The sequence below is a fragment of the Phyllobates terribilis genome, unplaced genomic scaffold, assembly GCF_046119375.1.
Source record: "Phyllobates terribilis strain yellow unplaced genomic scaffold, ASM4611937v1 Scaffold_5__5_contigs__length_657084704, whole genome shotgun sequence".
NCBI classification, from domain to species: domain Eukaryota; kingdom Metazoa; phylum Chordata; class Amphibia; order Anura; family Dendrobatidae; genus Phyllobates; species Phyllobates terribilis.
In genome coordinates this window covers 372,895,089-372,923,070 of record NW_027362765.1, presented here as the reverse complement: position 1 = coordinate 372,923,070, position 27,982 = coordinate 372,895,089, and the positions used below count along the sequence as shown (strand labels likewise).

Below are 27,982 nucleotides of genomic sequence, written 5' to 3'. Positions count from 1 at the left end.
GCTTTAAACACAGTCCAGCGTGCCTGGATGGGGAGATACCTAGCACAACCTTGCAGGGGCCCTTAGAACCCTAGTGTTTGGTATCCACGTGTAGCAGGGGCCCGGCTGGATCATATAACCCAGTGTTTCCCAAACCCCATCCTCACGGCCCCCCACAGGTCATGTTTTCAGGATCTCCTTAGTATTGCACAGGTGAGAGAATTCCTGATGCCTTGATGATACTTCAATCACCTGTGTAATACTAAGGAGATCCTGAAAACATGACCTGTGGGGGGCCGTGAGGATGGGGTTTGGGAAACACTGATATAACCCATCTTAGTTTTTGGGAATCTGTAGCTGGGAGAGAACCGGGGTTGAGACTTGGGCTCAAGCAGGGGGCGGTAGTGGGAGGGACCCAGAGAGTTCATCAGTCCCTGATGACCCATCCCAGTGTATTTTTTCCTGGGGGGGGCTGTGACGTCATGTCGTGTGGAAGGAGTCTGTTCAATAAGAGAGGGCCCACAAGCCTCCCATGTGGCAGCCCTCTCCCACAAGCCAGGCCTTTACATCTAACCAGTAATTGACTTGTATAACTGCTTTATATCTTTTGTACCCTTGCTATTGTGCTTGCAACTCTGACCATGGTGTATGTATAACCCTTATGTATATATTGTTTGTCTAGTGCGCCCTTACGGCGATCAAATATATTATTTAACCTTGGGCTGTTCTTTTATCTCGATCCTCACGTCCATTGTTCAGTCCAACGAACACGCTACCGGGCGGGTTTCTAAGATATAAGTCCGTTATATCTAATAGAAACTGGTGGCAGCTCTCCCAGGCCAACTAGGCTCTGCTTCACTGGAGATAGTGAAAGGAGCCCCTCAGCCTGTCAGGGTTGTGTGCGAGTGTGGTGCCACGTCAGTGACTGAGTTGGCCTTCTCTTCTCACTCCCTGGTGCCTCCCTGTACCCGTGTGGATAAGGAGTGTCTGTGCATAACTGTACTAATCTGACCTTACACGTCCCTCAGGGGGGTGTGGAACGTCACATTGGTGAAAAGGGCAGATCCGTACCACGTGCTTCATCTGACGTAATTGTGACGTTAGGCGGGTGGCGGGGTGTGGATACATCCCAAGTGGTGGCAAGAGCGAAATTCTGCGGGGTCTCCCTGTTGCCATTTCTTCATAATTAGAAATAAGTTTTCAGGCACAATTACATACAGTATATTATCATGAAATATTCTACACACATGGCTGATATGTAGGAGTGTTATCTTGATTCTATTTGCTTTTTTGGTTAAGAGAAATGTATTGATAATTTAATGCCTTTCACAATCATAACTTAGTTTTCAATTTGTCTCTTTTCTCTTGTACATTTAGCTTTATTGTGACTATAAATGTTTTTATTTTTTATTTTGTCCGATTTGTCAGTAACACATATTGAAAAAGAAAATTGCTACTTCCTCATGTGAATATTTTGATGTTTAAGAAGAATTGACTTCCGTGCAAAACATTTCCCACATTCAGAACATGAAAATGGCTTCTCCCCTTTGTGAATTCTCTGATGTGTATAAAGATTTGATTGAGTTGTAAAACATTTCCCACATTCTGAACATGAAAATGGCTTTTCCCCTGTGTGAATTCTCTGATGTGTACAAAGATTTGATTGATTTGAAAAACATTTCCCACATTCTGAACATGAAAATGGCTTCTCCCCTGTGTGAATTCTCTGATGCCTATCAAGATTTGATTGAGTTGTAAAACATTTCCCACATTCAGAACATGAAAATGGCTTCTCCCCTATGTGAATTATCTGATGTGTATAAAGTTTTGATTGCTTTGTAAAACGTTTCCCACATTCTGAACATGAAAATGGCTTCTCTGTGTGACTTCTGTGATGCCTTTCAAGATTTGATTGATTTGAAAAACATTTCCCACATTCAGAACATAAAAATGGCTTCTCTCCTTTGTGAACTCTTTGATGGTTTATAAGACTTCTGTATATTGTATCAGCTTGAGATGAATTAGAAGATGATGTGATAATAGTTTGATCTTCATATGTAGCTTTTATGATACCAAGATCATCTGTTTTAAAATCTGACAATATGAGATGTTCCTCTGTGCTCATAGTACAGTCACCTGCCAAGAATAAAACATATTATTGTTGAGTTACAATAGCTTAAAAGTCTGTTTCTATTTTGTAACATTTTCCCCGAACATGGCTGAAATTACAGCTAAAAATCAAGATGTAAAAATTAATCCTATATTCTGAACATGAAAATGGCTTTGCCTTTATCTGATTCCTCTCATTAGAAAGAAGATATGATTCCTGGGTAAAACACTTTTAGCATTTTGAATATGAAAATTGTTTCCCGCATATCAATTCTATCATATATAACAAGTTATGATTCCTAGTGAAAACATTTCCCACATTTTGAACATGTAGGTGGCTTCTCCACTGTGTGTCATTTAACTGATTGATAAGAAGATTTGATTCGAAACATGAATATGGCCCCTCTCTGTGTGATTTCTCTTGAAGTATAACAAGTTGTGATATCTGGTTAAAACATTTTCCACATTCTGAGCATAAAATGGTTTCTCACCTTTCTGAGCTGTTTGAGGTTTCTCACTCCTTATGTGAATTTCATTTTGCTTATCAGTCTGTGGTGAATCACAAGACGAGGATTTATCTGTGATAACAGCAGACCCTTCATACGTTGCTGCCAAGCTCCTGGTAAAGCCATCTGACAAAAATAAAATTTTTCTTTTTCGAGTAATAATATCTTAAAAAAATGTTTCTATTTTATAACGCTTTACCCAAACTTAGCTGAATTTAGAACTACAAAACTACATGATCTTCTGTTCTTCATCTACCGTGCACATTTATCACTCCTTACTTTGTTATACAAATCTATCTAATATACTGCTTTATCTAATTTCAAAATACATTGTGAAAAATTGGAAGATCTTGATGTCTCTCTTCAATTTTTGACAGTGTCTGTTGCCCTGTTTGGTTCCTTTCCATTTCATGACCGCATCCTCCCCCAAATACTTAGTGATTCACAACCACAAGTCCTACTTCTTTTACACCTTCAGAATTTCCCACCTCTTCACACAGTGAATTTCCCACCTCTTCACACATGCACAACACTATTGATATTTGGCTTTTTTTTGCCATTTTCTGGTCTCGTTTGATGTGGACACAGATCACGCAATCCATGTGTCTACATAGAGTTAGATTTCATTTCAGTCTCCATTTTCAGCTCACTGGCTGTTAGACTACAACTCATCAATTATACCATCTCATCCCCTCATCGGATCCATACTATACATAGCCTCACTTTTATTCCTGTGCCACAATACCTCACTTTCACCACTTTATTGTATCTTGAATTCCTGCTCTCTTCAATCTTGACTCTGAGCAAATAAGATTGCTTAGTAGACATGACTGAAAAATGATCCCATAGTTAAGTTCATGGTTTCTACATACATAATTGTGTTACACAAGTCCTGCTTTCAGGGGCGTACATAGAAATCATGGGGCCCCATAGCAGAAGTTCTTATCGGGCCCTGCCTCCCCAAAAAATAAATAAATAATATTCGGTGGGGCACATAACAGAATATCTCACAACTTTGCAGTCCTAACAGAGTAATTTTTCTACTATTGAAACCCTAAATTCCCCTTTCATTGCCTCCATAAAGTGTGATGCCAACAAAAGTGCCCCACAAGCACAGTATGATACTTACACAGTGAATTCCTACACAACACACTCCAGATGCACAGTATGATGACCCTACTGTACCTACCCAGCAAAATATGGTGACTTCAACACAGCATGATGCCCCGACTGTGACCCACAACACAGCCTTCCAAACAGTATAATGGCCCCATATAGCCCTCCAAACAGTATAACGCCCCCACATAGCCCTCCAAACAGTATAATGGCCCCATATAGCCCTCCAAACAGTATAACGCCCCCACATAGCCCTCCAAACAGTATAATGCCCCCCTATATAGCTTTCAAACAGTATAAGGCCCCCCACATTTTCATTTTCTCTATTCTATTTGCACATTCGCCACTGAATAGCAGCTTCACCACAGACGCGGCTCAGGAATCTTTACAGCTAAAGTCAGATCCTTGTAAAAGGGTGAATTCCAGAGGGTTCCCTGGGACTTGCTAAGCGGAGTGACTCTTGCAAAGACTGTCGATGGATGCCAGAATCCATGCACACTTGATATAAATTATCCGTGGCACAGAAACCGATATTGTCAAGTTTTTTTTCTATTTGGGCCTCTATGTAGGCCATTCTGTTTCCTTTTATAATGGTCTTTTTTTTCATTGTAACATTTTTAAAGGGGTTTTCCCATGAATAAAAGTTATTTTTAATCAATAGATCTTGGAATGATAATAAGTTCCACAATTGGATGCATTCAAATAAAATGTCCCTCCGCTGAGATAATCTTATAAATGTGCCCCTGCTGTGTACTGTGTAATGGCTGTGTCTGACCGTGTGTGCAAACACGGTCTGATCATACCATATCTCTTCGGCAGGGGAGGAAGCAAAAGAGTATACAGATATTACAGAATGAGATTGCAGCTGATTCTTTCTTTGAAGTAAAAATAGAATTAGACTTACTGGTAATTCAGTTTCTAAGACCCTCCACGACAGCACCCACAGGAAGTTGCCTCCCCATCCTAAGTAGGGACAGGAAACAAGAGGTTAAATAGCCCTCCCCTTCCCTCTAACCTCAGTGTTTTTCCAAGGACCACACAGTATGAATGCTTGAAATATTTATTAACAGCAAGTAATTTAAGTGAACAAAGTTTCATAGGGGGTAAATTACCCGTAAAGTCAAGGAGAGTCTTAGAAACCGAATTTACCAGTAAGTCTAATTCTATTTTTTCTAATCCCCTCCACGACAGCACCAACAGGAGTAATACCAGAGAATATCGATAGGGAGGGACTATAGCCTGGAGAGCTTTCCTGCCAAAGCAGTTGATTGTGACTTGTAGGATTGCTGCTTCCAATAGGTGGCGCTATAGAGTTAAAGTCCTCTTTTTCTCTGAAGAGGCAATTTGCATATTAAATTTCCCAGAGGAGCATTGCACAGTGAATAAGCCTCCTTACCTTGACGTGCTAGAGCTGGTATGTCACTCTCCACTAGGAGAAACGTTACCCCTTAGACCTCAGTCCAGAGCCTCTCATCTATATTTTGCACTGATGAGGGCCAACAGCCCGAAACACCGTGTCTGCAAATTTAGATTCTGATTTGGCTTTTATCCTAAGTCATATTGCACAATTCGTTAAAGGGTTGATTGTGACTTGTAGGATTGCTGCTTCTGATAGGTGGCGCTATAGAGTTAAAGTCCTCTTTTTCTCTGAAGAGGCAATTTGCATATTTGCCAAAGCCTAAATCTTTACCACACATCAAATCTAATCGGTAATGCTTGGTAAAGGTATGGACCGAGGACCAGGTAGCAGCTTTGCAGATCTGCTCAATGGAAGCGCTGGCCCTTTCAGCCCATGAGGCGGACATGGCTCTGGTGGAATGAGCTTTTAGCGACACCGGAGGAGGCAGGTCTTGACTTTTATATGCCTCTGATTGCTTTTTTAATCCAGTTAGCTAGAGAACTCTTAGAGGCTTTCTTCCCTTTGTTTGGTCTCCAGTACTGGACAAAAAGGTTCTGATCCTTCGTCCAAGGCTCCGTCTGTTGTAGATAGTAAAGGTTGATTCTTCTGACATCTAGAGAATGGAATTCTGATTCTCTGTTGTCTTTGGGATTATGACAAAACGGTGGGACAATTATCTCCTGGGACATGTGAAAATGGGATGCTACCTTTGGAAGGAAAGAAGGGTGTAGGCGGAAGATTATTCTGTCATCCATGATTCTCAGATAAGGTTCCCTGATGGAAAGGGCCTGGATCTTGCCAACTTTTCTTGCTGTTGTTATTGCTACTAACAGAGCTGCCTTCCAAGATAATTTGTCCATCTGAGTTTGAGTCATAGGTTCAAAGGGCTGGATAGTTAGACCCTTTAGAACTATATTTAGGTCCCAGGTTGGAACCAGGATGGGCCTTCTCGGACATTAAAAACAGACAGCATAGCCAGAACAATAGACAGAATTTTTAGAAAATAGCAAAAGGCAATGGTACTCACCAGCCAAGGTTTCAAGAAAAAATGCACACCAGGACACGGCCGGCCCCCTTTTGTTAGAAGGAGGTAACATAGCTGCAGAATGCTGATGAACAATCGCCCTTATCCACTCTCACTGGAGGGGCGACTGCCCAGCACCAAAACTGCACACAGATGAAACTTGCAGTAGGGTGCAATTCACACACTCGCGGCCCCGTGCCCAGCCAGCATCCTATTACACGCCCCTACTATTCAACTAGGCGGGATGCCCGGCACCCTTTCCGTGCATCGCAGAGTTGTGAAGCCCCAACTCACAAGGTCACCATTACTGGGCCTGGCCGTGCCCTGGCAGATAAAAAAAGTGCAAAAAATATCATATGAGGTATTAGTTGATATTTTGGCCAAAATACGTAAGCTCGCAACCCATCGTCAAGGGTCCTCACGGTTTTGCGAGTCCCTACTCTAACATTAAAAACAGACAGCATAGCCAGAACAATAGACAGAATTTTTAGAAAATAGCAAAAGGCAATGGTACTCACCAGCCAAGGTTTCAAGAAAAAATTGCACACCAGGACACGGCCGGCCCCCTTTTGTTAGAAGGAGGTAACACAGCTGCAGAATGCTGATGAACAATCGCCCTTATCCTCCTTCTAACAAAAGGGGGCCGGCCGTGTCCTGGTGTGCATTTTTTCTTGAAACCTTGGCTGGTGAGTACCATTGCCTTCTCGGACATACAGTATTCTAGAGGCTGCTGTCATGAACCTCTTTATCCACTGGTGGTCTGCCAGGTTTTGGTCAAAGAATGAACTTAGAGCAGAAATTTGGACTTTCAAGGTGCTGGGTTTTAGCCCTATAGATAGACCATCCTGTGAAAAGTCCAATATCCTGGCAATATCGGAATGAAAGGGATCGATGGGAGTAGAACCATACCACGTAGAAAAGGTCTTCTGTATTTTAAATAGATGGCATAGAGACCTACTTCCTGCTTTTCTGTAGGGTGTCTATTATGACATTCGAGAGCCCTTTTACTTTCAGGATTAAGGCCTCAGAAGCCAGGCTGTCAGGCATAAGCTGTGGGGAGCCTGATGAAATATCCTTCCTCCAAACATTCCTCAGGGGCTGAATTTTCTGCCTCTGAGCCTGAGGAATCTTCTGGGGCATACTTTCTCTTTTTGGATACTGAGGGACCCCCAGAAAAGGATTGTGAGAAGGTGGCTAAGGAAGACTGGATCTCCTGGCGCGCCATTCCTCTGACTTCATCCATTAGGGAGGGTTGCTCCCGACGGATAATTTTCTCCGTACACGGCTGACATAGGGCCTTTTTGTGGGCGTGTGGGAGCTTCTTATTGCGAATGGCACACCTGTGACTTGCGGGTTTTTCTTTTGATTTTGTTGCAGAATTCTTGTCACCCTAAAACAACAAGGGGAAGACATAAGGACGGATCCTGCACCAAGACGGACTTACCCTTACCAGACATACTCACTGGGCCAAGGTTTGCGCTGGGCTCTGCAGATGCAGCTTTAGGCACACACATCTATCATTAGAATCTCAGTCCTACCTTATGGTGCCTTCCATCAGGGTTCTTTAATACAGGAACTGAGATCCAGCACTGTCCTCATCCAATAGGATGAGGCACCCCCTCTCCTGACGTCAGGTCCAGCCAATTTTGATTACTGCGCTTTTTTTTTTTAAAAATGTAAAATTTCCCGCCAAAATGGAACGCAACCGGAAGTGCCGACGCACCCAATGAATGGACCGGCGTGCGTCACTTCCCACTCGCGCGCTATGCAGCCAGTGATGCTCCGGAGGAGAGCGTTGTGCGCAGGGAGAGGGAAAGACATCGGCAACTGGCTGGGGAGCTACGGGAGGCCCCCAGCCATTTTCTTCTCACCACCCAGCATTGCCTAAGTACTGGAGGATGGTGCGGTCCCACCAGGAGGCAGGAGTAGCGGCATGGAAGGAAGGCATGGGGCGATCGATCCACGGCTGTCCGGCTGAAAGGTATGAAATTTGGAGAAGCTGATCGCCGGCTGAGCCCCACCAGAAGGAAACCTCTTCATCACTTAGGGACAGGAAAAACACTGGGGTTAGAGGGAAGGGGAGGGCTATTTAACCTCTTGCTTCCTGTTTCTAATTAGGATGGGGAGGCAACCTCCTGTTGGTGCTGTCGTGGAGGGGATTAGAGAAACATTGTTTAAAAACAGGCAAGGAAAGGTTTTACCTCACAAAAAGAATCAGCTGTGATTCCCTGCTGTCCTGCCTGTATACTCTTTTGCCTCCTCCCCTGCCCAGGAGATGTGATATGATCAGACCATGTTCCTGTACGGTCAGACACGGCCATTACACAGTACACAGCAGGGGCACAATTATAAGATTATCTCAGCACAGGAACATGTTATTTAAACACATCCAATTGTGGAAGTTATTATTATTCCAAGATCTATTGATTAAAATTAACTCATTCGTGGGGAAACCCCTTAAAGTACAAAAGAAAAGAAAACATATTTTATAACATTTCTACACAAAAATATCGATGTAGCAAGATTAAGTCATGGCAATATGGCAACATAGATCACAATTAGCTGCTGAACCATTAAAACAAAAGTTCTTTTCAGGGCTACATACTGTCCCTTCTCTAGTAAAACTGCTATTATCTGCATTCAGTGTAGGAGAGCTTGTGGAGGAAAGATAGTTTTGGATTAGAGGCATATAGGCAAGGTTTATTGCCTTACCGTCTTTCTTTAGGTATACTGCAACCTAAAAACAAAAAGTTCTTTTCGGGGCTACATATTTTCTTTTCCCTATTAATACAGCAAAGTTTGCAGGAATATATTATATCCCTAATAATGTCCCTTGGAATTGCTGGCCTACCCTGCCGCAAGCATTTTGTCAGAGCGGGTTTATAGTGCCGCCGGGGGCATAACAACTGCCTGTCAACTAAAAAAGCTGACATGCTGACTCTTATCAAAATGAACAAGGCCTGGATTGGCCCAGACATCTCAACCCCACAAGATGACAGCAGCGGAACATAATGCCAATTCAAATGTCCTCCTCCATCATATCAAGAGGGTCATCATGCGGCCCTCGTTCCAAATTTTTATAGGGTCAAAATGCGTCCCTCGCTCATAATTTTAAGAGGGGCATCAGACAGCCCTCACTCATAATATTTAGAGGGTCATCAGGTGGTCCTCGCTCTTAATTTTTCCAAGCTGTGTATGATACCATCCGTCATAATTTTTACAGGATGTGTATAAAGCATAACTCTACAATTATCATATATACAGTACAGACCAAAAGTTTGGACACACCTTCTCATTTAAAGATTTTTCTGTATTTTCATGACTATGAAAATTGTAAATTCACCCTGAAGGCATCAAAACTATGAATTAACACATGTGGAATTATATACTTAACAAAAAAAGTGTGAAACAACTGAAAATATGTCTTATATTCTAGGTTCTTCAAAGTAGCCACCTTTTGCTTTGATGACTGCTTTGCACACTCTTGCCATTCTCTTGATGAGCTTCACGAGGTAGTCACCGGAAATGGTCTTCCAACAATCTTGAAGGAGTTCCCAGAAATGCTTAGCACTTGTTGGCCCTTTTGCCTTCACTCTGCGGTCCAGCTCACCCCAAACCATCTCGATTGTGTTATGTTCTGCTACCAAAGCTAAGGAAAGAGAGGAGATCTGTCCCTACTATAAGACTCAGCTGAATCCCTACGATGTAACAGGGAACCTGATCCTGCGATCAGACCTGCTAAAGTCCTAATCTAGTCTGTACGGAGACCTATAGATTTGGGGAGGGAATCCCTAGAAGTACTAAGGACTGGGAGGAATATGGGACACCTCCTAACAGAAATAGTAGCAGACAGACGAACAAACAAAATAGATAGAACCTAGAGGTCCGTAGACCAAGCAAACTAACAGAGTTAGATACAGAGCACAGGCTAGCTAGAAAGTAGATATACAATGAAGTCCAGCAAAGCCAGAAGGGCGGAGCAGGATTAAATAGGCCAACAAGGTCATGTGACCAGCAAAGGAAAAAAAACCTAACAGCAAGGTTCTAACAGTACCCCCCCTTCTAAGAGGATCCTCCGGATCCCCTAGGACCAGGCTTATCAGGAAATCTCCTGTGAAACGCTCTGATAAGTCTGGACGCGGAAACATCATCTGACCTCACCCAAGAGTTATCCTCGGGTCCGAAACCTTTCCAGGCCACAAGATACTGCAAACTACCTCTATACCGTCTAGAGTCAAGGATGCGAGAAATTTCATATTCCCCGTCCTCCACCACCGGAGGAACAGAGGCAGAGGCGTCACCATCCGACACAACAGCTTTTTTTAACAGAGAGACATGAAAGACCGGATTAATTCTCCAGGAGGTAGGAACCTCCAACCTAACAGCAGATTGGTTGACAACCTGAAGCACCTTAAAGGGCCCTACAAACTTGGGACCCAATTTCTTAGAAGGAATCCTCAACCGCAGATTCCTAGAGGACAACCAAACCATGTCACCAACAGCGAACAAAACCTCCTGTCGTTTCCTATCAAAGTAGTCTTTAGATTTTCTGTTGGCCTCCTGAAGATTACCACGCACATCCGTCCAAACTCTTTCCAAATCACCGGAAAAATTCTCCTCCTCAGGCACGGCAGATCCCAACTTGGAGAACGACCCAAACGACGGATGTCTCCCAGAACAACAAAAAAAAGGCGAACAACCAGCAGAAGAAGATGTATGATTGTTCAGAGCAAATTCGGCAAGTGGCAGAAACTCAGACCACCCCTCTTGATTGTCTGCCACAAAACAACGCAAGAACTGCTCAACATCCTGGTTTTTCCTTTCTGTCTGGCCATTAGATTCAGGATGATATCCGGACGAAAACGACAAATGAATTCCCAACCTGTCACAAAAGGCACGCCAAAAACGAGCCACGAACTGAGGACCCCTATCAGAAACAATGTCAGTAGGAACGCCATGAAGTCTGACAATTTCCTTGACAAAGGCCTTAGCGAGAGTTTTAGCGCAGGGCAGTTTGACGAAGGGAACCAAGTGACACATCTTGCTAAAACGGTCCACGACCACCCAGATGACAGTAAAACCCTCAGAGGGGGGAAGGTCAGTTATAAAGTCCATAGCCAAATGTGTCCAAGGAGCACTGGGGACCTCCAAAGGACAAAGCAACCCCGCAGCAGGAGTATGTGAGGACTTAGATCTAGCACATATAGTACATTGGCGCACCCACTTAATGACTTCCTTCTGCCATCCAGGCCACCAAAAACTGCGACCCACCAGTCTCTTGGTCTCAGAGATTCCGGGATGACCTGCCAACCGAGATTCGTGACACTCAACAAACAAATCTCTCCTAAAGGTCCCAGGCACAAACAACCTCCCATGAGGAGTGTTAGATGGGGCATTCTCCTGAGCTTTAAGAATCTCATCTTCCAAAACGGAGTCTAAAGCAGCTATCACAACACCTTCTTGTAAAATGTTTTCCTCTTTCTCAGCACCGACTATGGGAGAAAAACTGCGAGACAAGGCATCCGCCTTAACATTCTTAGTACCAGGGATGTAAGTAACGGAGAAATTAAACCGCGAGAAAAACAGTGCCCACCTAGCCTGACGGGCATTCAGGCGCTTGGCAGCGTCAAGATATATCAGATTTTTATGATCCGTAAGAACCTGAACGGGAAATTCCGCACCTTCCAAGAAGTGGCGCCAGTGTTCAAATGCGAGTTTAATAGCCAATAATTCCCGATTACCAATATCGTAATTCAATTCAGTCTCCGAAAAATTTTTTGAAAAAAATGCACAGGGATGTAATCCATCCCCGTTATCCTGCGACAATACTGCGCCAACCCCCACAGAGGAAGCATCAACCTCAACCAAAAACGGCCTAGTAACATCAGGCTGCATAAGGATGGGAGCAGAGGTGAACCTCTCCTTGAGATACACAAAAGCTTCAATGGCCTCAGAAGACCACTGAACCGCATCAGCACCTTTCCTGGTGAGATCAGTCAGAGGTTTGACAATACTAGAAAAATTTTTTATGAATTTTCTATAGTAATTGGCGAAACCCAAAAACCTCTGTATTGATTTCAAACCAATAGGCCTAGGCCATTCCTGCACAGCCTGAACCTTAACCGGATCCATCTCAAAACCTTTGCTGGAGATAATGTAGCCCAAAAAACTAATTCTCTGTACAGCGAACTCACATTTCTCCAGCTTAGCAAAAAGCGAATTGTCCATTAATAACTGTAATACCTCACGCACGCTCCGCCAATGAGACTCCAGATCTGGCGAATAAATCAAAATGTCATCCAAATACACAACCACATTTTTACCGATCAAAGGTCTAAGGATGTCATTAATCAGATTCTGAAAAAATGCAGGAGCATTAGTAAGACCAAAAGGCATAACCAGATTCTCAAAATGACCCACAGGAGTGTTAAAAGCAGTCTTCCATTCATCACCCTCCTTCATGCGCAACAGATTGTATGCCCCCTTAAGGTCAATTTTAGAGAACCACTTGGCCCCCAATAACTGGTTAAACAGATCAGGAATCAATGGCAGTGGGTAAGGATTGCGTACCGTAATTTTGTTAATCTCACGAAAATCCAGACAAGGACGTAAACCGCCGTCCTTTTTTTTTACAAAAAAAAATCCAACCGCCACAGGAGACTTAGAGGGCCTAATGTGACCGGCGGCCAAACTTGTCTGTATGTATTCCTCCAAAGCCTTCCTCTCAGGAATAGTAAGGTTAAATAAACGACTTTTAGGAAGAGTCGCTCCAGGGACAAATTCAATAGAACAATCATAGTCTCTATGGGGAGGCAAAACCTGCGATTCTTTCTCAGAAAAAACTCTCCAAAAATCCTGAATAGGAACAGGCAATTCTCCCCTATCCAAAGCTGCAATACGCCCGTTACAACACTTGTCATAACATTTATGGCTCCAGGATTTAATTTCACTGGTAGACCAATCCAGTACAGGATTGTGAAATTTTAACCAGGGCAAACCCAATATTACTGGAGAAGGCAAGTTATTCAACACTACCAAATCCAATTTCTCATGGTGAACACCATTAATAGTGAGAGGAAATTCACTGACCTTGAGAGTAATATTCTTCAAAGGGGAGCCATCCACAGAAACCACAGCAATGGGGGATGATAAAGGTTCAGGTTTTAAATTGAGTTTTTCCACGAATCCCCCATCAATAACATTCAGTGTAGACCCGCAATCAACAAACACCCGAAATTCCATTAATTTTTCCTGAGCAATCGTGGAAGCAGCTAAAAATATACCCTTGGAATTTAAACAGGCAATACGGGCGTGACTGACCATTTTTTTTTCTTTCTTCATACGAAGCTCACAGCCTTTAATCAAATGACCAGATTTCCCGCAATAGAAACACAAGCCTTCTGAAATACGACGGTGTTTTTCTTGAGAGCGAGGTGCCACCGATCCAATCTCCATCGGTTCACCACTGTTAGTACACACATTATCATAACCAGAAACTGACATAGCAGAGGATTTGCTCTCATTAACCCTAGCACGCAGTCTTCTGTCCACCCGTATAGCTAATTGCATAGCCTGTTGCAAATCCTCAGGTGTAGGATAAGCAATTAGCAGGTCTTTAACCTTTTCACTGAGCCCAGCAAGAAATAGACTTTTCAGAGCAGAATCGTTCCACCCTGTTTGAGTGGACCAACGACGAAAATGTGTACAATATTTTTCCATATTACCTGATCCTTGTTTTAAACGTCTCAACTCAGTCTCAGCTGATGCCACACGGTCAGGATCATCATATAATAGTCCTAAAGCAGAAAAAAAACTATCCACTGATCTGAAGCATGTATCACTAGGTTGCAAAGAAAAGGCCCACTCCTGAGGCTCTTTGCGCAAAAGTGACATTATGAACCCTACGCGCTGGGATTCATCCCCAGAGGACTTGGGTCTCAAACGAAAATACAATAAGCAAGCATTTTTAAATGAAAAAAATTCTCGATGTTCACCAAAAAATAAATCCGGCAAACATACCTTAGGCTCCAAGAAATATGCTCCAGGACAGTTACTCACGTGCTGACGGAGCTCGGCCACTTCCAGAGAGAGTCCCTGCAGGTGTTTAGCCAAATCCTGAACCGACACCATGATGGAACAAAAAAAAAATCTTTCCTTAGAGAATTTACAGGCTGGACTTACTGTTATGTTCTGCTACCAAAGCTAAGGAAAGAGAGGAGATCTGTCCCTACTATAAGACTCAGCTGAATCCCTACGATGTAACAGGGAACCTGATCCTGCGATCAGACCTGCTAAAGTCCTAATCTAGTCTGTACGGAGACCTATAGATTTGGGGAGGGAATCCCTACAAGTACTAAGGACTGGGAGGAATATGGGACACCTCCTAACAGAAATAGTAGCAGACAGACGAACAAACAAAATAGATAGAACCTAGAGGTCCGTAGACCAAGCAAACTAACAGAGTTAGATACAGAGCACAGGCTAGCTAGAAAGTAGATATACAATGAAGTCCAGCAAAGCCAGAAGGGCGGAGCAGGATTAAATAGGCCAACAAGGTCATGTGACCAGCAAAGGAAAAAAAACCTAACAGCAAGGTTCTAACAGATTGGGTTCAGGTCTCGTGACTGTGGAGGCCAGGTCATCTGGTGTAGCACCCCATCACTCTCCTTCTTGGTCAAATAGCCCTTACACAGCCTGGAGGTGTGTTTGGGGTCATTGTCCTGTTGAAAAATAAATGATGGTCCAACTAAACACAAACCGGATGGAATAGCATGCCGCTGCAAGATGCTGTGGTAGCCATGCTTTTCTCAGTATGCCTTCAATTTTGAATAAATCCACAACAGTGTCACCAGCAAAGCACCCCCACACCATCACACCTCCTCCTCCATGCTTCACGGTGGGAACCAGGCATGTAGAGTCCATCAGTTGACCTTTTCTGCGTCGCAAAAAGACACGGTGGTTGGAACCAAAGATCTCAAATTTGGACTCATCAGACCAAAGCACAGATTTCCACTGGTCTAATGTCCATTCCTTGTGTTCTTTAGCCTTAACAAGCCTCTTCTGCTTGTTGCCTGTCCTTAGCAGTGGTTTCCTAGCAGCTATTTTACCCTGAAGGCCTGCTGCACAAAGTCTCCTCTTAACAGTTGATGTAGAGATGTGTCTGCTGCTAGAACTCTGTGTGGCATTGACCTGGTCTCTAATCTGAGCTGCTGTTAACCTGCAATTTCTGAGACTGGTGACTCGGATAAACTTATCCTCAGAAGCAGAGGTGACTCTTGGTCTTCCTTTTCTTGGGCGGTCCTCATGTGAGCCAGTTTCTTTGTAGCGCTTGATGGTTTTTGCAACTGCATTTGGGGACACTTTCAAAGTTTTCCCAATTTTTCGCACTGACTGACCTTCATTTCTTAAAGTAATGATGGGCACTCGTTTTTCTTTACTTAGCTGCTTTTTTCTTGCCATAATACAAATTCTAACAGTCTATTCAGTAGGACTATCAGCTGTGTATCCACCAGACTTCTGCACAACACAACTGATGGTCCCAACCCCATTTATAAGGCAAGAAATCCCACTTATTAAACCTGACAGGGCACACCTGTGAAGTGAAAACAATTTCCGGTGACTACCTCTTGAAGCTCATCAAGAGAATGCCAAGAGTGTGCAAAGCAGTCATCAAAGCAAAAGGTGGCTACTTTGAAGAACCTAGAATATAAGACATATTTTCAGTTGTTTCACACTTTTTTGTCAAGTATATGATTCCACATGTGTCAGTTCATAGTTTTGTTGCCTTCAGTGTGAATGTACAATTTTCATAGTCATGAAAATACAGAAAAATCTTTAAATGAGATGGTGTGTCCAAACTTTTGGTCTGTACTGTATATAGCCCCCAGGGGTAAATGTTTTTCAACCTTTGCAGTTAGTGAATAGGCTTTACTAGTCTAGGAGTCCCACTCCTTAAAAATGGGAAAAAATGTTTTCTGAGGCCCTCCTCTACGTGTCTTCCAGGGTGTATTGCAGTCCCTCATTCAAATTTTTGTCAGCCCTTGCACTTAATGCATAGGCTTTATGAGTCTAGGAGTTCCACTACCTAACAATTTTAACAGAATGCGTATAAGGCCCTCCTTTATGTCTAATACAGGCTGTTTCGGAGTCCCTCTTCGTTCTAATTTTTGGCAGTTCTTGTATTGTCCCCATAGGTTTTGTGAGTTTCAGAGTCCCTCCTCCATAAATTAAACATGTGTCTCACCATGTCACACACACCACATGCCTAGATAAGGCAGTAAAACATTAAAATTACATTTACCGGTGACTACCGGGAGGTGTACTTTTATTCCCCCCTCTCCTATGTCATCTACTGTAGTCATAGGGGAAACACGGTGAGAGATGGCCCGGCTATGAAGGGGAGGAGGAGGCGGGTTTGTTTTCTCTTTTTAATTTTGCCTTATATACAGGTAATTATACAGGAAAGAATGTTTTTCTTGTAAAATCCATTTTATCTTCGGTTTTGTATGTTTTAAAAGTAATACTCTGACAGCATTGTTCTCAGGGAGTCAGAGATATGTCCAAGCATTTTCCCATGTTGTTCCCATGTTATTTGAGAGCTGCTTCCATCCATTTGCGCAATTTTCCTGCCACCCTCCTTCAGCTCTCCTGTTAGGGTCTTCCGGAAAAATGCTTGAGTTTCTCATTGACTTTCATTTTACCCGTCCAAGCGTCAGACCTGCTCGATTCGAGTACCGAGCATTCAAGCATTTTAGTTCTCGCTCATCAATAATCACAATCTAGTAGAACTCACAGTAAGGTGCAATAGATCAGGATGTTAGGGTTTCGCTTCTTGTCTTGCAGATTTCTTCTTCAAGTGTGTGGTTAAAAGATACCTGTTCTGTCTACTCATGAGCAGCTAAGGGAATGTTCATAGAGTTATTCTAGCTACGACCTGTAGAGGTCACCAGTTGTCTGATTATGTTGTTTAGAAGCTACACATCATCTAGTAATACTCTTATAGTCACAAGAGTCTGTCCCCTTTAAGAATAATGTGTGCAGAGGGACCATCCCATTCCTCAGGGAGAAGGAGTTCCTGTAATCGGTTTTCCCGGACTTTCAGGGAAGCAGATAAGACGTGTGTCTGGCTCTTCACTTTCTACAACTTTCCTCTTGTCAGATGATTCCGGTAAGAGCAAATACAGTCACATGTTTGGTGTGAAATACTGTAAACTGAAGTGTATTGTGCTCTGAGATACACCATTTAGTTAATGCCTCTTGCACTGTACTCAGGTTGATGCATTCTGTATAGAGCCTGTGGCAGTGATCTTTACCTCAGTTACTCCTGTTTACTGTAACCTGTATTATCACTATGTTAGTGCTAGTTTCTTTAATGTACCCAGTACTGACTGTCATCATTTTGTATTGTGTTATAGTTTTTACCACTATCACGTTCATACCATTGCCATTAAATCAAGATTATAGAATGCTACAGTCTATTTAATTGAGTATGAATGAGGGTTAAGATGTATGCTAAATCCCCCACAGCATCATAAGTGAAGGAAGGCAGAACAATACCGCTGTCATAGCAACCAAGTGTGGCTGCTGAAATGGAGCTGATAAGACACACCGTATATACTCGAGTATAAGTCGACTTTTTCACCACATTTTTTATGCTGAAAAAGCCCCCCCTCGACTTGTATATACTTGTATTATATATATTCCAGCTGTGGAGGGTGGCGGGGTGGGGGTGGGGGGGTTGCGGCAGCGGAGGAGTGGGGCACACGCAGTAACCGGCTGCTGCAGCTACCATGTGTGCCCACTGCTAAAGAAAATTAATTTTCTTTAATAGCTCCTGCAGCGGCTCAGCGATTCTCTGTGCCTATTAGAGAGTATGAATATTCACTCTTCTTCACTCCCATGGGCGTGGAGAAGAGTGAATATTCGTTTTCTTTAGCAGGAGGCACAGAGGATTGCTGAGCCGCGGCTCCAGCTGACAGTGTGCCCTGTAAAAGAAAATGAATATTCACTCCTCTCAATGCCCATAGTCCCAGCGTGGAAAGGAGTGAATATCCCTGCAGCACACCTCGGTGTCTGTGGGCGCATGGCAGATGCTGAGATCAGCTACTGACAGACAGGACGCAGCGCTGGAGCAAAGGAGAGGTAGGAAGGTGAGTAGAAGTGTTTATTTTTTTCATGTGTGCAGTGATGGGGGGCCATGCATACCAGGATTGGGGATGATGGGGCTATGCATACCATAATTAGGGATGAGGGGGCCATGTGTAGCACCCTGAGGACTCGGCTGCTACAGGGGTATTACACCTCAAGCCAGAGGTGTGGTATTCCACTCCCGGGTAAGGATGGAGTGTGGAACTGAGCTCAGTAGGCTGCATGCACTACATACATCCCATTTCCGGGGGACAGAACGACGGTACTCCCACCAGTATATGTGCAGGTACGACTGCGTCTGTCCCTGGCTGGAGTGGGAGGGGGGTGGAACATCCCAGTAGTGTAGGGGCAGATAGGGGGAGTAGTCTGGGTAAAGATAGGAGCTCATTGGGTGCTGGTCACCTGAGCTCACACATAGAGGGAGTATATAAGGTGGGCACCATCTTAGGACAAGGTGAGTCAGAGTTTAGCCTGAGGAGCAGAGCAGAGGAGCTCAGCCAGGAGGGCTGACAGGGAGCTGTGGCTCCGGCTGGGCCCAGCTCCAGAGCAGAGCCTGCAGAGAGAGAGAGAGGAGTCAGAAGGACCCAGAGAGGAAACAAGAAGGAACCCCAAGATCCCAGAATAAGGACAGAAGGGTGAAGGGTTGGCGGACAAGGGTACCGGATCCCAAGCTGGCGGAGGCCCAAAACGAACCTTAGCCAGGAACCGGAGGTCGTGGTCAGGATCTGCCACGACCCTCACCAAATCCACTAGAAAGGCACACCGAGTATAGGGTCAGGGAGCCCAGAGGAGGCTTGACCACCAAGAGACCCGAGGGAGCCGGCCAAAAGTGGATCCCTGGTGGGAACGGCCAGAGGAAGGGAGAGTCAGAAAGGAGCTCAGGACCACGCTCCGGAATTGCCTGGGGGTTAGCCGAGTCCAGGACCTGGTGGACGCAGCACGGCTCGGGTGGTCACTCAAGGCCAGAGTGACCAAAAGAACACCAGTAAGTAAAAACCCTGAACTGCATCTCCTGACTCTGAGTCTCCTTTCTGCATCATCACAACCCCCATCATCTACACCTGCTGCCCTGAGGCCATACCCCTCCCGTTGGGGGTTATACCATCACTGCTGCACATATACCACCGGCCTCAGTGGACTGCTCTGCAGCGGCGGCTTCAAAGCCGCACTCAACGGGTGGCGTAGTCGACACTTAATAACATCTACTGCCATAGACTGCCACTTAGTTTGACACCCTGGGCACGGACCGGGTCACCGCCACAAGGACTACTGCCCCCATACAGATCCGGCTCCGGGTATCCCCTACAGCACTGGCCCAGGGGGCGCGTCAACTTTTGGCGTAGTCGGCAGGCTCACGTGCCCGCAACAACCGGGTACTGCGTGCCTGAAGAAAAATTCGCATTTACCTCAAAACGAAGTCTCCCGCCAATTCCAGAGGGTCCCCGCCATCGGACGCCATCTCGGATCAGTTCCCGCCATTTGCCCGTCATCTGCAGTCTTTTCCCGCCATCTGCAGTGTTTCCCGCCACTGGGAAGCGGTTCCCGCCATCTGAGAAGATTTCCCGCCTTGGCAGAGCGGACGCCATTATGGGCGTGCCAGAGGATGGCAAGAGGCCACCTCCCATCGTGGGCCAGGATCGGAAATGGCGCCAAAAGTGGAAACCGCCCCCACCAGCAGAGACTGTGATGATTGATATGTCCATCAGCGTGAGGGAACTGCCCCTGGAACTGGCAATCACAAAGTTGCCCCAGGACGACCCCCAATGTGGGCGGATACAGAACAAAAGGAAGAAGATAGGAGCAGCCTGGAGGAGTCCAGAGAGAACACACCCGGAGATGGAGGGAGAGTCAGGCAGCACCGACCCTGTGGTCAGGAGCCTGTTGCAAGCTACCACTCCACAAGACCTGCTGGAGATCCTGGCACAGCTCCCCCGAGACCGGGAGCGTGCACAGACCGCGCTGGAGGGCCTCGCACGAAGGATGGCCCGGGTGCAGCAGGAAACACTGGCGGAGTGGACCCGAGAGATGGCCCTGCAGGCTGGAGCCTGCCAGCGAAGCATGCCACCCGCAGCGAGGAGCAAGTCCACCTCTGAGGACGGCGAAGGAGGGACGACGGCCGGAGACGACGCCGCGGAGGGAGCCGAAGAGATGAAGGCAGGTAATGGGGACGACAATATCCCGTGCCCAGAAGCCGTAAACCTGCCCCAGCTCCCCGTCGCAGAGCCCGAAGCCCCACTCACCGTTCCCGTAGCCGCTGCGTCATCGCTCCAAGCTAGGCCTCAAGCGGCCGGAGCCGCGGCCACGCCCCCTGTGACGTTACGCGCCTCGATCCAGAGCACGGCCAAGCAGGAGACGCCACCGGCCTGGTCGCAAGGCCGAGTGCCCCCGGGCACCGCAGTGCCAACAGCGCCCTCTACCTCCACTGAGCCACCGGCCTGGTCACTGGGCCAGGTAACCCCGGGCGCCGCCGTCTTCACGGTGCCCTTTACATTCAGGGTGCCACAGGCCTGGTCGCAAGGCCTGGTCAATCCGGGCGCCGCTTCTGCTACCGCGCCCTCAACATCTAGAGTGCCGCACCTGGGTGAAGACTTGTTTGCCCAGCACACTTGCCCGGATGGGCAGCCCTTTATATGGCCACCGGAGTATTACCAACTTGAGCTCCAAAAGGAAAGGCCCCTGTGCGAGCCCCTGATTCCGGCTCCGAAGCCCGTCAAGAGGACCCCGCTCTCGTTGGAGGAGACACAGTTTGAGTGGGACCCCACTGGAGGAGATCTCATGGGGTTCACCCAAGAAACTCGGGCGGCCGCAGCTGAGCGTGCGGAGTGCTGCCGGCAGCAGTTAGAGGTCTTCGACCGGGAACGGAGAGAGAGGCGGGTCCGTGAGCAGCGGCTGCAGATACAGAGCGCAGAGCAGAAGAGCCGGACCAGGAGGAACCCCCGTGCAGCCCACGGTCCCCGTGCCACCGGGACTGTAATCAAATTCCAGTTGGAGCACAGGTGGGGTTTCATCCGGGACCACAAGACCCCCGGCGACGTCTTTGTCACCCGCAGAGACGTTGAAAGTCATCTGCCGGAGGGACACAGAGGTCGTGACCTATACCTGGGTGATGAGGTCACCTTCACCCGGCATCAGTGCGCCAAGGGCCCGTATGCCCTGCACGTGCATAGACTTACTGAGAAGGAGCTACGGGGTGAGGAGGATCAAGAGGACCCGGACGGGTCTAAAGATTACCCTCAGCCAAGAGCACACCGCCACTGATGAACTGTAAATAGAATATGTAAATAGTTACCCGTGTGGGTACAAAAACTGTTGCTACCAAAGTGTAGTCCCTGTCGGGACCAGCAAGTGAATACCCGAGTGTCCCTATCCCTTAACAGGCTGAGGACTGTGAACAGCCATTCCTTTCCCCACTGGCCGAGGACTGAGAGCGGCCATATTCCCCTTGCACATAGTTGCGCTTCTTAAAGCGCCCCCTACCGGTTTTATAGGAAACTGTGTTTTTTCTCACTTTACCCGGTCACAAGTTGCACCGTGGCCGGAGAAACAAGAATGTTTATATGAAAAAGTTTTATGATATATATAGTGTTTTATATGTTTATGATGTTTTTGAAAAAAAAATTGTATGTTTGTGGATGTTTTTATTCTTTTACAGCCTGAGGACGTGCTGTGATTTACCAGGGGGGAATGTAGCACCCTGAGGACTCGGCTGCTACAGGGGTATTACACCTCAAGCCAGAGGTGTGGTATTCCACTCCCGGGTAAGGATGGAGTGTGGAACTGAGCTCAGTAGGCTGCATGCACTACATACATCCCATTTCCGGGGGACAGAACGACGGTACTCCCACCAGTATATGTGCAGGTACGACTGCGTCTGTCCCTGGCTGGAGTGGGAGGGGGGTGGAACATCCCAGTAGTGTAGGGGCAGATAGAGGGAGTAGTCTGGGTAAAGATAGGAGCTCATTGGGTGCTGGTCACCTGAGCTCACACATAGAGGGAGTATATAAGGTGGGCACCATCTTAGGACAGGGTGAGTCAGAGTTTAGCCTGAGGAGCAGAGCAGAGGAGCTCAGCCAGGAGGGCTGACAGGGAGCTGTGGCTCCGGCTGGGCCCAGCTCCAGAGCAGAGCCTGCAGAGAGAGAGAGAGGAGTCAGAAGGACCCAGAGAGGAAACAAGAAGGAACCCCAAGATCCCAGAATAAGGACAGAAGGGTGAAGGGTTGGCGGACAAGGGTACCGGATCCCAAGCTGGCGGAGGCCCAAAACGAACCTTAGCCAGGAACCGGAGGTCGTGGTCAGGATCTGCCACGACCCTCACCAAATCCACTAGAAAGGCACACCGAGTATAGGGTCAGGGAGCCCAGAGGAGGCTTGACCACCAAGAGACCCGAGGGAGCCGGCCAAAAGTGGATCCCTGGTGGGAACGGCCAGAGGAAGGGAGAGTCAGAAAGGAGCTCAGGACCACGCTCCGGAATTGCCTGGGGGTTAGCCGAGTCCAGGACCTGGTGGACGCAGCACGGCTCGGGTGGTCACTCAAGGCCAGAGTGACCAAAAGAACACCAGTAAGTAAAAACCCTGAACTGCATCTCCTGACTCTGAGTCTCCTTTCTGCATCATCACAACCCCCATCATCTACACCTGCTGCCCTGAGGCCATACCCCTCCCGTTGGGGGTTATACCATCACTGCTGCACATATACCACCGGCCTCAGTGGACTGCTCTGCAGCGGCGGCTTCAAAGCCGCACTCAACGGGTGGCGTAGTCGACACTTAATAACATCTACTGCCATAGACTGCCACTTAGTTTGACACCCTGGGCACGGACCGGGTCACCGCCACAAGGACTACTGCCCCCATACAGATCCGGCTCCGGGTATCCCCTACAGCACTGGCCCAGGGGGCGCGTCACATGCATACCAAGATTGGGGATGAGGGGGCAATGCTTACCAGGATGGAGAAATTTACCAGTAGCTGCTGCATTTCCCACCCTAGGCTTATACTCAAGTCAATAAGTTTTCCCAGCTTTTTGTGGTAAAATTAGGGGCCTCGGCTTATATTCGGGTCGGCTTATACTCGAGTATATATGGTATTAATAAAATCAATTCAATACATTAAGATGTATCAAATAGTCTCATTTTGTCATGTCTACCTGTTGTTGTTGTGTTGTTGTGGGACTGAGGAACCTTCATCATAATATCCTTGTACCGATCCTTGTGTTCTTTTAGATACTCCCACTCCTCCATGGAGAAGTAGATGGTGACGTCCTGACACCTTATAGGAACCTGACACATAAAATGATACCGTCATCCCCCCAATCCCTTCATAGCGTCACTGTATAATGTCCCAGCATTCCCAGCAGTGTCACCTCTCCAGTCAGCAGCTCAATCATCTTGTAGGTCAGTTCTAGGATCTTCTGGTCAGTGATGTCCTCATGTATCCGGGGGTGCGGTGGAGGCTCCGGGATTGGGCTCGGGGTTTCTACCGATTCCTCAAACACAGGGGCCTGACAGTGATCACTAGAGGTCATCTTCACCAACATGTAATCCTGTTTATGGAGAGGCATATTAATACATTTTACTTCAGTAATTTCCAGAGTCCTCACCTCACCTGTAATGTAACATCATCAGAATCTCTCACCTCTCCAGTAATTCGCTTGAGTATCTCTAGGGTCAGATTTAGTATAGTCTCTGCCATATTTCCATCTCTGACTCTATCCATCCTTGACAGATCAATCAGGATAATTCTCTTATATAGAAGATACCAGCGCAGACGATCCGATATTGTCAGAATCTGAATAGAAAGAAGATGAGCTGATGTAACATCATACAAAATCCTTTGTAGAAAATACAATTACTGAAGACAATAAGAGAAAACATTTAAATTGGTATAATCTTTTACGTGATGGGATATAGCTAGGACATACTATCACTTGATTGGGGTTCTGACCTCTGGAGTGTTCACTGATCCTGAGAGTCACGTTGCTGATTCGTTGCTTCTTCCCCTTCACTGTTTTTTCCAGCCGCCAAACTTTTGTGAGAGCTAATAAGTGTTTGGTGTTGGGTGTCAAACCCCCATCGATCTGCTATTGTTGACCCTATCTCAAGGATAGATCTTCAATATCATAGTAACAGGACATCACCTTTTGAGATGGTTTTATAGGAGGTCATACAGATCTAGTGTTGTGTATCCACAAGATTGGGCTTGTCTATTGAATAATATGGTGAAGCTTCTGATTGTGGAGGGAGACAACTGAGCTACTCGAGAAAACTAGTTTGAATACATTGATTGTGATATATACGGTCACTACAAGAGAAGCTGAAGTAAAAAATACGAGAAAAATGGCAGAGATTCAAAAGGCGCAGAATTCAAGAGGGATTCAGGCGAGGAACCATGAGGATATACTGTAGTTATATCATATTTGCCAACTATTCTAAATCGCTCTACCGGAAGATCAGGTTTGCATCTTGCAAAATGAGCCACATTTTTTTGCAGAAATATACACCATTTATAACAGACCAAGCCATCTTCTAGGCTGCACACCCATTCTCTTCTTATTTAGACCCAGAAGAGCTGCCTTATTAGAGGTTTCCAGCACCCTGGAGATTTGCCCACTCTTCTCAGAGGTTTCCTCTTTTTGCAGGAGCTTGGTATTTTTTGGAAAAATTGGCAAGTATTAGTTACATAAATCAGTATTGCACATTTTTTTTTTACCGAATTGTTGCAATTATGGCAAAAAAGTGACACATCAACATGTGTACATACACCTTTAAAGGGGTTCTCCGAGTAATAAAATGGATAAATAATGTAAAAGATACACATTCATATATTAAAAATGTTTCTAAATACCTTTATTTAGCAAAAAAAAGTTTTTTTTTTTATCTAGTGCACTCTGTCAGGATTTTAAACATGACAATTGCCATCAATCACAACCCGTCCTACATTACGAGGACACACAGTAGGTCGGACTGCATGAAGAACATCTGCTCGATACAAACAAATGTCAGGTCAGAGCAGCATCCCGCATAGTAAACTTGCATTTCTTGTAAGAGGTTGTGGGGGCATCATACTGTGTGGTGGGGACTGTCAGGGCATCATAGTGTGTCAGGGCATCATACTTAATGGTGGGGTCTGTGGGGACATCATAATGTGTGGTGGCGACTTTGAGGGGCATCATACTTTGTGGGGATCATCATACTGTGTGGAGATCTGGGTGGGCATTATACTTTGCCCTACTTTACTGGGCATCATACAGTATGGAGGGCTGTGAAAGCATACTGTGTGGAAGATCACTTTGGGAGTATCACAATGTGGGGTAAGCTGCTTTAGGGACCATTATATTGTATGAGGGGCTGTGGTTGCAGTATACTGTGTGTGGAGCCATCATACTGTCTGTGGGCTATCATGGCCATCACACTGTGCATTTGAAACTGTGGGGGCACCATACTGTGTGGGTGGCTATCGTGACCATCATACTGTGTAGGGGCATTTTATTGTGGGAGACGTGACTGGGGGTATCATACTGTGTGTGGAGGGGGGGGGGCTGTGCGGACATTATATTGTGTGAAGGTCTATGGGGCCCAGCAAACTGTTTGTGAGGCATCATACCTTGTCAGGGAAGTGACTGGGGACATAATACTGTGTGGGGGGCACTATACAGAGACGCCATACTGTGTTGGCAATGTGGGGTAATCATACTGTGTGTGAAGGGGTTTCAATAGGGGCAATTACCATGACACTATAAATATCCCTCTCCCTGTCCTTAAAAGATGGGAGGCATGCCCTACTGTGACTGCACCTATGTACTGTGTATCGCTTGCACTAGTGAATATTTATTTTTAGATGAACGGGGAGCCCAATTAGGATTTTTGCTCTGAGACCCTTTTATTTCTAAGTACTCCCCTGATTATTCTTAACAAAATATGACCTACCCATCAGATCACACAGCATCTTCTTTGTAAACTTTCTCAATGTAAGCCTATGAGAATCACATCAAGGCTCTCACAGGGTGACATAGAGGAAGCGACGCTGTCTGGTGGGATGGAAGATAACAATTTTCATCGGAGTGCTGCTTTACATAAATGTAAATTAGATGAAAAAAAATAGTTGAACACTTCAAAAATTAAGAACCTTAAAGCACTAACTACAGTGTTTTTTTTTTGTTTTTTCTTTTCAGCACTGGAGTGGCGCTTTAAATGTAAGCCCCAGTTTTTATACTCACCCTCCGGCGGCTTAACCTTTTACTGACGCCACTCCAGTTCCGATGCACCATCTTCTGCCCATTACATCCGAGTGGCCGGAAGTCAGAAGTTACGTCGCAAGCTCTCAATGCAAGTAATGAAAGCCAGAACAAGGCTCTCATAGAGATGTATTGAAAAGTGACCTCTGCGCCGCTCCATGAAACACTGGAACTACCAACAAGTCACTTTTCGCAGGAGACCGATAGGAGAAGGATGGAAATGATGAAGACAGCGGCAGGCGAGTATGAGGTAGGAGAATTACATGTAAAGCACCACTCCAGTGGTGCAATAAAAAAACAGCTGGAGTGGTGCATTAAAAATGAAAAAAAGTTTTAGAATAAAAGAAAACAATATTTTTTATGCTGCATGGAAAATGGCAACAATTTAAGAGGGATAAAAATAACAGCCCTCACACGGCGACATAAAAGGAAACATTTTAACAGTTGACGAACAAATGCTTGATTACTAAAAGTAGGCTGGTCCCTAAGAGGTTAATTATGGCTGCACCCAATTAGGCCACAGCCCCACTATCAGTATTTGGTCAGTATTTTTTCTCAGGAGTGGGTGATAAATGCAGAATTGGTGACTTGTTTCTATTCTACCTTTTCTCTGATCCTCATCTGGTTTGGGCTCCAACTCCTGAGAAAAAATACTGACCGAATACTGATAGTGGGGCCGTGACCTAAGAGTGAATCTCCACATACCTCCTCCTGCAGAGCCGCACACTGGATATATGGCTGTTCTGTGCTTACAGGACCTGCGGTGATGTCACTGTCATGTGATCAGTGACATGTGTGGGAGGAGTCAGGGGTCACATGCCCAGAAGCCTCAGCGAGTGCTGGTTGTCAGGATTGTGTCGTCAGGTTTTTCTGTTTCTGCCCTTTCCTTCCTCTGTTCCTTTATCACTTATATCAGTTTTTATACGTCTTTTATTATAAGCATTATCTTATCAAACAATATTTTATTTTGAGTTATCAAAAGTTGTAATGTTTTATTCTTTCTTTGGTCAATTTGTCCTGACGAGGGTTTGTTTTGTTGATGAATTTTTTAATGAAGCTATTTTTGGGTATATATAATTTTTTTGTTTAGATTTTAGTTGTTTTTTTTTATTCAGGGAATGTAAAAAATTACAGCAATTTTGCAACTTAATGTAAGCAGGACTGTAATCTTCCACCCCATCCTCCTCAACTTTTACTGCATCCTGGTCATTGTAATCATCTACAGCATTATCATCATCATCATCTACAGCTTGTCCTACTTTTCCTCCTCTTCATTTTCAGTTTTCCAAACCTGATGGTGTGGTCAAGAAACAACTATTCGCTTTCAGTCATCTGCTTGTGTGCAAACTCAACTCCCACCTGGCCAAGCTGCTGGTGGTGTCGTCATAGCCGTACCACTTAGTGGACTATATTACCTTTTGGGAAATGATGGTGTGTGCTCAGGCTCATTGGAAGATACAGTACAGACCAA

The 27,982-nt window shown here is 45.6% G+C and overlaps 2 protein-coding genes and 1 long non-coding RNA gene across 5 annotated transcripts in view; 1 reads left to right on the top strand and 2 right to left on the bottom strand.

Annotated features, from left to right (window-relative positions):
- The window catches only part of LOC141273223 (uncharacterized), an 84,695-nt gene that overhangs the window by 44,317 nt on the left and 12,396 nt on the right, over window positions 1–27,982 (top strand). The gene's annotated exons all lie outside the window — the stretch shown is intronic.
- Window positions 213–27,982, bottom strand: part of LOC141273222 (uncharacterized) — a 67,931-nt gene continuing 40,161 nt past the window's right edge. The window contains exon 7 of the mRNA XM_073684792.1: window positions 213–1,975. Within this exon, the coding sequence (XP_073540893.1) occupies window positions 1,433–1,975 (543 nt within the window). The 3' untranslated portion in view covers window positions 213–1,432. The remainder of the gene's footprint in view (window positions 1,976–27,982) is intronic.
- LOC141273219 (gastrula zinc finger protein XlCGF66.1-like) lies at window positions 1,962–27,313 on the bottom strand. 2 transcript variants are annotated; one of them, XM_073684789.1, is made up of 7 exons: window positions 27,217–27,313; window positions 23,913–24,065; window positions 23,641–23,820; window positions 23,425–23,557; window positions 4,615–4,673; window positions 2,580–2,720; window positions 1,962–2,115 (listed from the first exon to the last, which is right to left on the bottom strand). In XM_073684789.1, exons 2-6 carry the CDS (start codon window positions 23,991–23,993, stop codon window positions 2,610–2,612), a joined length of 564 nt encoding a protein of 187 aa, XP_073540890.1. In that variant the 5' UTR covers window positions 23,994–24,065; window positions 27,217–27,313; the 3' UTR covers window positions 1,962–2,115; window positions 2,580–2,609. The 2 variants fall into 2 exon arrangements, with proteins under 2 accessions (XP_073540890.1, XP_073540891.1); XM_073684790.1 differs by lacking the exons at window positions 1,962–2,115; window positions 2,580–2,720; window positions 4,615–4,673 and adding an exon at window positions 6,875–7,523.